An 11,071-nucleotide genomic window follows, 5' to 3' on the forward strand; every position below is an offset into this window, starting at 1 on the left:
CCCTTCCCCTATAAATAGAGGGGCGAGGGGAGGGCTGCATACAACATCCAAGGCGCAGCCCCTCCCCTCCCCAACACCTCTCCTCCTCAGTTAAGAGCTTGGCAAAGCCCTGCCGGAGTACTGCCTCTCCACCATCACCACGCCGTCGTGCTGCTGCTGGAGCTCTCTTCCTCAACCTCTCCCTCCTCCTTGCTGGATCAAGGTGCGGGAGACGTCTCCGCTCCGTACGTGTGTTGAACGCGGAGGTGCCGTCCGTTCGGCGCTAGGATCTTCGGTGATTTGGATCACGACGAGTACGACTCCATCAACCCCGTTCACTTGAACGCTTCCGCTCGCGATCTACAAGGGTATGTAGATGCACTCCTATCACTCTCGTTGCTAGATGACTCCATAGATTAATCTTGGTGATGCGTAGAAATTTTTTATTTTCTGCAACGATCCCCAACAATCGGTGCCCTCCCCGACGCCCCATGGGTAGCGGCGAGGAAGGGGATATGGTTTTCCAGGATATGTATTCCTTCAATCTTTAAAAATTAGAGGCAACTCGTGCAATATTACATGTTGTCTCTAAGAAGGTGCTTGATTCGTGTTTTTCCAGTCGTTATCAGATTACAACATAATCTCATACCGTTAACCCCATTTGGTTCCCTTCACAAGTAAACAAGCCTGGTGTAAACAAACTACCCCCTAGTTTGAACTTGATTCCGCCCGTTCCCCAGTGTAAACAAATCCCGTTACAATGACCGATCCAGTTGGAGCGAACACTTCCAACCTGTTCCCATGCCGCCGCAGCCCACCCCTCCTTCGATGGGTTGTTACGCTGCATATCACTTTCTCGCATCACGCCTCCTCCGCCTAGTTGCGGCGCCAGCGCCGGTGACCAAGTCCCCGATCTTCCCGGCGATATGTTGTACTTCACGAGCAGTGGCGACATGCCAAGAGAAGCGGCGGCCATCCAACGCGTTCCTTGGTCGAGTTATTTCTCGTTCTTGGGTCCATATATATGCCATGTTTTTCCTCTGATCAATGGAGTTCTTCGCTTCCCAAACCCTCCACCATTGAGATAAGGTCAGTCTTTCTTTTCTTGTTCACAATTTGATAAGATAATTGTTCATCATGAGCAGGCGGCTCTATAGCTCTTCATCACTGATTTCTTCCTACTCACCAAGTCACCATCCATCAATAACTCTTCCCGATCTGTGATTGAGCTTCTGTTTTATTTTTATTACGGTGTGCAACCAAACAGTGCGAAGTGATTAGATACCGTATTACAGGCTCGAACCAAACTAAAACAGTAGATTGGCCCATTACACCGGCATACCACCGTAATTACATACCAATACCTTTACGTTACAACTCTCTGATCCAAATAGCTTAGAGGCATCAGACAATATAAAATGTGGGTGAAAGCACCCTTGTGAGCTCGAATGAACAGTTAAATAGACAATTCCAAAAAAAAATCTGTTTTTTTGTTAAACTTTGACAAATGTATACGTGTTTGCAGATTTTCATCATGAGATCACACTCGTAGATGGCGTGGCAACAAAAAAAATCAGTGCTCCAAAATGCTTTCGAAAGTAGCATTTTCGGAGCATCATTTCTGTTTTATCTCTGTTCAGGTTCAGCTCAAGCAGACGGTTCTATAGCTCGTCATCTCTGATTTCTTCCTACTCACCAAGTCACCGAAACGTTTGGGGCCGGGGCACCGGCGGAACGATTCGGCCGGTCTCCCTCTTCCTCGCGCAGCGCACATACAGGAGGGCACCAGCGCCGGCAGGCACCACGCGTCGGCCAAGCGACCAGCGCGCTCCTTCGACCGCCGCCGCCAGAGAAGAGCGCCTTGTCGTCCGCGTGCGGCCGCCCCTCACCGGATGTCGTTCGCGTGCGGCCGCCCCTCGCCGGATCTCGTGCGCCTGCGGCCGCCCCTCGCCGGACTACTACCCCTCCGCCTCTTCCCAGAATCCGCCCCTCTGCCTCTCCCTGGAATCCGCCCCGGCCGCCCCTCGCCAGACCTTGCAGCGCTCGAGCCTCCCCAGCCATGGCAGACTACACCCCATGGTGATTTTTTTTGTTAGAACCGGTTGTAGCAAATTCAATCGCCGGTGGTAGCAAAAATCTACTACTGTTGCAGCAAAACGCTACATCTAGTAAATAAAAAAGCTTCAAACCAGACTCGGAACACATGAAGAGCTGCAACCGTTTTAACAAAAGCTTCATCCCGCAGATGAAAAAGTTTCAACCCAGAGATTGAAAATCTTCAACCAGACACTACAAAAGTTGCAACCGTTTAAAAAAAAGCTTCATCCCGCAGATGAAAAAGCTTCATTCCGCAAATGAAAAAGCTTCTACAAGAGATCGAGAAAGCTTCAACCAAAATGTTGAAACCTGCGACGATGTCATTTTTGCTGGAACCAGCGGCATCGTTTGCTACAACCAGCGACTCACTTTGTTGGGACCCTTCACGGCGAGCTACAACTGGCGACGACGACGGCGACGCGTTTTTGCTATAACCGCACTGGATTTTTCTGCTGGAAGTGGCTTCATTTTTTGCTGGAACCGGCGGATTTTTTTGCTTCAAACGGTGACATCCGCAGAGTTTTTGCTGGAACCGGCCATTAGATTTGCTGGAAAACGGTGATGGCGAGGACGGCGACCGGCGACCAGGAGCGGCAAGGACGGCGACCGGGGGCGACGAGGACGGCGACCGGAGGCGAGGACGGCGACCGGGCGGCAACAAGGACGGAGATCGGTAGTCGGGGGCAAGGACGGCGACCTGGCGGCAACAAGGACGGCGACCGGGGGCGAGGGCCGCGAGCCGGCGACGAGGACGGAGACCGGCGACGAGGACGGCCACCAGAGGGGACTGGAGGCGCGGCGACGAGGGCACCGAGCAGGAGCTACAGATCTAACCCGAGGTAGAAGAAGCCCAGGACGAATCGTTTTTTTTTTTGGCTGCATCCAGTGGCCACGCAGGCTCGCATCCAAGGGCTGGGGCTGGACCGGCCGAAACTTTCGGCCGGTGCGCTGGCGCCTAGCATCGCTCTTCATCAATAACTCCGTTTCTGTTGTAGTAGTATTTGTATTATTATGGTGTGAAAAACCGGCAATACCACCGTAATCACATACCAATACCTTTACATTACCACTCTCTGATCCAAACACTTCCCAAGAGGAAATATATAGTATAGCAGTGTGGTTCCTTTTATTCCAACACGCTATCGTCGCCGTCGGTCACCGATGCCACTGGATAGAAAAACTAAAAAAATCAGAACCTACACAAGAAAAAATAATGGTTCCATTCTCTTTCGTATCCAGATACCTGATCGGGATCACGCGTAGTTGCTGAGGACGTGACCGGCGCGACGCCGGAGGTCTTGACATCATCCAAGCCGGCTGATAGGATGGTCTCCCCGAACTCCGGTGCCGTGCACAAGCTTCTCTATATTTAAAAATAAGAAGTGCGACTCGGATAAAAGGGGACGAAGTCGGATGCGTACAGGCGCAGCGCACTACTTCCCCCAGAGAAACACCGGCGAGCAATAATAAATGGCGTCATAGCCACGGGCCTTCCTCCCCGAAGCGGATCACACCAACCCAACCCCCGCCGCCTCGCCGCCTTCCTCCTCCTCGCCGACCGCCCGCCCGCCCGCGACGGCACGCGTCAACCCGCTCCCCGCCGCCGGTGCTCGACTGCCGCGGGTGAGGCGGAGATCCATCCCTCTGAGCTCCTACTGACTCGACGCCGGTAACGAATCCCAGCTCCGCGCACCCGATTGATTCCCAACCCGTGTCTCCCTCCAGTTCCGAGGATTTGTTTCGGGGGTTCAGGTTCAGGTTCAGCTGAGTTGCTGGACCCCCCATGCCACACGTGAACGCCAAGGTGTCGGCGGTGGCGGCGACGGGGATGTCCGCCGTGCCTGCGGCCGCGGCGCCGCCGTCGCCGAGGAGGTGGGAGGGGGTGGACCCGGCGCTGGAGAGGATGGTGCTGCGCGCGTGCCTGGACCAGGCCCCCGAGCGCCGCCGCGTGCGCGAGGCCTTCAAGGACGTGCAGCTCAGCATTGACCACTGCCTCTTCAAGGTCCGTATTTATTAGCAATCCTTCAGTTTAAATTGATGTGCTCTGATTTCCTGTGCTGGAGTTTAAATTGAGACCTACGATATGTTTTGGGAGGGCCCGTTTGAGGAATTGGGATCGTCTAGAGCTTGTAGCTCCATCAAAATGGCCCACACTGCTTGGTCAATGTTTCCACTACAAGCTTTCTGATTCGTCCATACCATATTCCTGCAGCCATTTTGGGAACTAATTATCGCTGTCACAATCCTAGCTCTAGTAAAATAGGATTGTCCAGACATACTACCGAGTTCTGCGTCCTTAAGTCGTCAGGCTGGTTTAGGATCATCATATGGGTTATGAATACTCTGTCTTAATCAAAAGGAATGTATGAGAAAGCAGACTATTGTGCATGTGGAGCACTATTTATAGGAAGAACTTGCCCATTTTGTGTGGTAGCTTGTTTACTAATTTGAACTAAAACCACGACACAAACTAAGGAATGGAGGAAGTAGCTTTTATGTCTTTCCCAATGAACTTGTTCACTAGTACTAGCTTTTATGTCTTGTCCAATGAACACGCCTTACAACTCTTTTCCTAGTTATTAAATCCAGTAATCTACAAACATAGTAAAATTAAAAAAATGTAATTGAATATTCCCAAACAAGTGTACCCCTTGAATTCTCACATTCACCTTTTTGCCTGTTCTTTGGATCCTATGTTCTGAGTTCTGATACTTATATTAAAGCCAACTATGCCTTTGGTGTTATGTCATGACATGAATGACATGTCTTACTTGCATTTTCTCTATGCTGCAGGCACAATACAGTGACATTGGAACAAAAGAGGTACTATTTTGTAGTGTAGCCACAATGTACATTTTTGTCATAATAATTAGACCCCTCACTTGACTGGTGCAATATATTAATTTGAGGTATATAGAGTTGGTCCATCTTTGCATTAGTATGTGTTCTGCTTTGAACTGAATAGAGAGATTTGAGATATTACATTCTACATAAGACAACACTACAGCAGGCACAGTGATCTATTTTGTTAAGTATAATTGTGAAAATAAGCAGAATTTTCAATATCATGTTGTATAATTCCGTGTTTAAAATTATTAGCCAATGCAGTGTCAAAGCAAATTTAATGCCCACTACTTCCTCCATTGAGTTGATAGAGAAGGTCTGCTGTGAGGAATGAAATTGCTGCAGCTATTGCTTAACAAATTACTGCAGCTATGCTTAAAAGCTAAAATAAAGTTGGATAGATATTCAAAGGTTGTATGCCAACAATGTTAGTTTGCTCATTGGTATTTCTAAGCCGTGGCGTGCCATTTGATACTTTGCTCATTGGTACTCCTAACTCCTTCCTTCGCTTGATACTTTACAATGTGACATTTTTTTTCCTCTTCAACAGTCATATGAGCGGAACTCCAGAGGTGTGGAGATATTCTCAAAATGTTGGTTTCCGGAGAACCATCGTATGAAAGCAATTGTTTGTCTCTGCCATGGTTATGGAGACACCTGTACCTTTTTCCTTGATGGTATTCAGTAAACTAGTAATATTGAATTTACTTTGGCGCTTCATTTTTGCTACATTTCTTAAGTTCATTGTTGTTGTAGGGATTGCTAGGAAGATTGCTTCGGCTGGATATGGAGTATTTGCATTGGACTACCCTGGTTTTGGTCTTTCCGAAGGACTTCATGGATATATTCCAAGTTTTGATACTCTTGTTGACGATGTAGCTGAACATTTTGCTAAGATCAAAGGTATTCCGTCATTATATTATTGCTGGGTTTTCGTGCTGTTCATTTCTATATACGAGTTTTTGGGTAACAGTTGGAAAGTGCAATTTGTTTCTCTGCCACAGTGATATGCCTTATTCTGGTTAAAATTATTATGTACATGGAATTTGTTTCCACTAAGATGAGTAACTTGTTTTCTGCACAAGTAAAGGACATGTTTGCTAACCACCATACACACTGCCATAATGTTGTTGCAGCTTTTGGTCAAGCTGCTGCTAGTTGTATTTACCTTCTTCTTTTTATCTTCCATATGAGGAGTTTTAGAAATTAACAGAAGTTGTGAACTTGTGATACTTTTTACTCCTGGTATAGGACATTGCTTTGGTTTTGCAAAATGAGGCTAAAGAAATGCTTTTACTCTATTCAGTCTGACATCTGTAATGTTTAAGCTCTATGAACAAGAAGGAAACAATTAACTTTTTATTTGTTTGCACATACTTCACTTTGGATTCTTTTTCCTCCTGTAGCTCTTACACCACTATCACTAAGTATTCGATAGAGTGACATTTCTAACGAAACTAAGTAGCCAAACCAACATGTATTTGTACTAGAGGTGTGGATGAGCACTAGCAGTCTAGCATTAATACTGTGATACTGTTGACTTGCAATACCTGAAATTGATTGCGAATATTTCCATGTAAGAGTTAATGAAATACCTGCATTAATGCATGCAATCAATCACTTTTGATAACGGTAGTAGTCGAAAATTGCATTGGGTAAGCTTGGTAATAAATTGTTACATTACTGAACTGCTGAGAGGCTGACAAAATCTGTCACAATGATTGAATTGGCCTCTGATGTTTTATCTTCGATATAACAGAAATTATCTTGTCTTTCATTGCAATAAATTAACTTTTATCATTCTGAACTGAGTTCATATCTGTCCATACTTGTTCATAATGTTTGCTGTAAGCCAGTCCATGTAGTGTGAATATACTTCTTTCACTATTCAAGTGTGATTCATATGTTGGCAGGGAATCCTGAATACAGAGATCTCCCAAGCTTTCTGTTTGGCCAATCTATGGGTGGTGCAGTTGCATTGAAGATTCACTTTAAGCAACCAAAAGACTGGAATGGTGCAATTCTAGTTGCACCTATGTGCAAGGTGATTTTACTGCGTGAAATCCTACCTATGCTAATTATGATTGGTCACTAATTCACAAACTCGCTTTAATAGATTTCAGATGATGTGGTACCAGCTTGGCCTGTTCAGCAAGTTCTGATTTTCATGGCTAAACTCCTTCCAAAAGAGAAGCTTGTTCCACAGAAAGACTTGGCAGAATTAGCATTCAGAGAGAAAGAAAAACAAGAGCAGGTCAATATTGCCCATTTTTGGTTAATACAGAGATTAATCTATTCATTGGGAACTTCTTATTCAGTTATAGCTACTCGCACGTTATGCCTGGTGGAAAGACGGTTTATATTAATTCGGTGCTTAATGCAGTGTTCCTACAATGTGATTGCCTACAAGGATAAACCACGTCTCCGAACAGCTCTGGAGATGCTGAGGACCACACAAGAGATAGAAAATCGCCTAGAAGAAGTATGTGGTTTTCACTTGCTTTGTTCTGGTTGGTTTTGTTTATATAAGCGTCATCTAAGTCTTGTACAGTTGCTTAGGTCGTTACTCATTCTGACATCAATAGCACTCCCAAATTCTTTTGTTCAAACTCTTAAAATGCGTGAATTTGCATTGATTCTTTGGGTATGCCATGTTGCCTCCTGGCTTAGTGAAGAATATAGGCAAGCCATAAGAATAAGTTTATAAACTGTGGACTAGGTTGAAATTTTTTGATCTGAGGGGTGACGATATTTTCTCTAGGGGGTTAAGGAACCTAGTTCCGGTAATCCGGTTTGTTCACTACCAAGGGAGGCAGGCATTCCATGATCCTACTGTTTGATCCAAATATTTGTCCTTGATAGAGTACAACTTAATGAGCTGTCCTGTTTCCGGTAAAAAAAAAAACTATCCCGTTTTTGAGAATGCCATTTGTGCCATTTTTGTCTCTACATGTAAATTATATTACACTGTAGCACTGCCAGTGGCCTTTATTCCTGTTCTATTACTGTACTGTTCCTTTTTTTTGTGAAAATTACTGTACTGTTAATGTTCTGTGATGCTTAAAGTTCCCTCAATTTCCCATCTAGGTTTCCCTGCCCATAATCATTCTGCATGGCGAGGCTGATTTGGTCACCGACCCAGGCGTGAGCAAAGATCTGTATGAAAAAGCGAAGACATCGGACAAGACGCTGCGACTTTACAAAGACGCCTACCACGCCATCTTGGAAGGCGAACCAGACGAGGGGATCTTCAAAGTTCTCGACGATATAATCTCTTGGCTGGATCAGCATTCCGCAAATGAAATACCCTCGTCGTGAGCTGCACAGATTCTTTTTGTTATTTGTCGAGCCTCACATGTCACTGATGGGAATACCATTTTGGGTTTTACACGTGATACACATACTTATTTCCTGCTGATTGTGAATATGTATCTAGCATTCATCATCTGTGGTGTGTGATGCGCAAAAGGCCGTGCTTGGTTCGTCGGTTTTTGGCCCAAAACCGGGCTGTGATGGGGCAGTAAAACAAATTGGCTTTTGGTGGTTTCCTCTTCTTTTCCACCGGTTTTATAGGGTGGCTTTTTTTTTCCTCAAAAAAAAATATTGGGTGGCTTTTTTTTTCCTCAAAAAAAATACAGGGTGGCTTTTTTTATGAGGGGTCACATGGCCTACTAGCTTGTTTGGCGCGTCCATCATTTGGGTCAGAATTTCGAACCAACCAACTTTAATCACACATCAATTTGGGTTTTTTGAAATTTGTTGGTCCCAGCTATTATAAGCCTGATTAAAATTTAATCACATGGCAATTTGGGTTTTTTGAAATAGCCAACCAACTTTGTTGTAGTGTTTTAAAACTTCTAAAAAGTTGCAGTTATTTTTTCTTGACAATCAATACCATTGATATATTTATAGTAGCGAATTGTACACGGTAGAGATATATGATCTGACAACGGTGAATACAAAATAAAATCTAAAAGGAACATATATGATCTGACAATGGTGAATACAAAATAAAATCTAAAAGGAACGAGCAAATCTTTGAGATCTTCTAACTCTGTTTTCTTTCATGACACAATCTTGTACGTCTTTGGCGGCAACTATAGAAAAATAACAAAAGTATCAAACCATAGACCTATAAATATCAACGAGGATTTTCCTATAGTTTTAATTTGAGCCACAATGCCAAGACTGCGATGCACGTACACAGCTATTAAAGTAATCAACCAACATCGGTAGGAGTACCAACACCGGTATTTCAGGGACAAAAAACCAAACAACCATGTCAACATCGCTGGGAGCCGAGATTACGGATCACCATTGTCGTAGCAACTGGGACAGATATTGCAAGGACAATCCTCCTCACGGCGACCATGAGAAAAAAATTCAAACCGATCCGACGAAGCGAGATCTGAAGGACCATATCTAGATAAATATAATCTTCCAACATCACCATTGACGTTGGAAAGAAGATCTCGTCGTTGAACGAAGGGATGAAGATTATTTATTATAGACGATGTCATCTTCAAAGAAGAAGACGACTACCAAAACCCTAAACTCCAATGGAAACACTACTATTATATTATTAGAAACTTCACTCATAGATCGGGTTCCCCACCCCCTCCCGGCGCCGGCGAGGCCGGCCGAAGGAGGAACCGATCTATGGTGGAGGCGGAGATAATTGACGGCGGCTAGGTCTTTTCCCAGGAGACCTCCCTTCAGATTCTTTATTAGAACCCTACAATGAAGGTAATGATGAAGATCTATCTTTTGATTATGGAGAAAGTAAGGAAGGGACGAAAGTTAGCCACTTAAAAAAAGGGTACAATTTTTCTTCCAGGTGATCCTTTTGATCTACGCTTATGTTTTCTTCATCGGCGACGGTTGCTATTCTGGTGCGCTGGTCCTATAGGGCCTTAGCACGATGACTTGTCGACTCTCTACTACAACAATGCTTGTAGTTGTAGCTTAAGAACCTAGATGTAGATTTTACTTCTAGTGTTCTTTATACTACGGTGAATAGCGGAAGTTTTCTCGGCAGAAAAAAAAATTCTCCCTGGCAACTGATTGACAGGAGCTATGCTTTTTTTTTTGCATAGTAATACATGTCTCATTCATATCATAAAGATTAAAGTACAAGTCACGTAAGGACCGACATGACAAAACTGAAAAGATAGCAGAACATCTCCGAATTTGACACCAACGCCCATCACCTGCATCCGGCACCATGACAACAACCACCGAAGAAAAGAAAGATGGATAACCTCCTCACCCGAGCTCGACGTGGCTCCATTGCTGATATGCAGCTTTGCAGACCTCCAAGGTGGCTCAACAAAAGTGAAGCCTTACCGTTGAACGAATCAGACCGGGGCAACACCCCGGACACGCCATCAAACTCCAGATATGGCACCCCACCGCGGCTAAGACGTCGCAGAAGGAAACCATACCTGCCATCCACGAACCACGAACCCAACACATGTTCCGTCTTCCAGATGTCGTCGATGCAGACCACAATCTGCATCCGCTTCTGGACTAACTCCCAAGCTCCGCGTCGACGCTGAAGCAACGCCGTCGCAACGGCGAAGCCCGAGGACACATGTCCACCACGAGGATGCCGCCGCCGCCACGCCATCCTTGTTTGAGCAGACTGGTTTGCAAGTTCATCCCCAACCATAGGATCGATGGCCTTGTCAGGAAAGGATCCGAAGAATCTTTATTCAGCGTTGTCATTGTCGCCGTTAAAACAACGACGATGAACAGCTTAAAAATCTAGACTACGAGAAAGTAAAAACAATCCACACGCGTGCATCCGGTGACCCCCCCCCCCTCACCACCGACAACCGAGGTCGCCGGCGGAGGAGAGCCGCCGAAGGACGGCGCTGGAAGATTGGGCTCTCCTGGCGGCGACTAGGGTTCCAGCCACTAGGGACGGGAGGAAAACGATGGCTGGGTGGGTTGCCTGCCCTGACAGGAGCTATGTTTCTTCGTCGTATTTTCTACACGAGGATAGGCCAACGACAGGGGCGGCCGAGGGCAAGATTTCCGGAGGCCACCTGGTGGCGTCGATGCAGCACAAATCCGTCACCGGAGCTTCTGAATCTGACGCCTGCATCCGTGCGTCGCTGTCGTGTTCGTGCGCTAGGTAGCCTTCTAC

The 11,071-nt window shown here is 45.8% G+C and overlaps 1 protein-coding gene across 2 annotated transcripts; it reads left to right on the plus strand.

Annotated features, from left to right (window-relative positions):
- Positions 1–3,493: 3,493 nt before the first annotated feature.
- Positions 3,494–8,365, plus strand: LOC119311060 (caffeoylshikimate esterase-like). Of its 2 annotated transcripts, XM_037586689.1 has the most exons (9): positions 3,494–3,745; positions 3,829–4,078; positions 4,870–4,899; positions 5,471–5,597; positions 5,677–5,823; positions 6,834–6,964; positions 7,037–7,174; positions 7,304–7,402; positions 8,008–8,365. In XM_037586689.1, the coding sequence occupies exons 2-9, from the start codon at positions 3,860–3,862 to the stop codon at positions 8,236–8,238; spliced, it is 1,122 nt and encodes a 373-aa protein (XP_037442586.1). In that variant the 5' UTR covers positions 3,494–3,745; positions 3,829–3,859; the 3' UTR covers positions 8,239–8,365. The 2 variants fall into 2 exon arrangements, with proteins under 2 accessions (XP_037442586.1, XP_037442585.1); XM_037586688.1 differs by having other exon boundaries at positions 3,495–4,078.
- Positions 8,366–11,071: the final 2,706 nt, after the last annotated feature.

The sequence above is a fragment of the Triticum dicoccoides genome, chromosome 5B, assembly GCF_002162155.2.
Source record: "Triticum dicoccoides isolate Atlit2015 ecotype Zavitan chromosome 5B, WEW_v2.0, whole genome shotgun sequence".
Lineage (NCBI taxonomy): Eukaryota > Viridiplantae > Streptophyta > Magnoliopsida > Poales > Poaceae > Triticum > Triticum dicoccoides.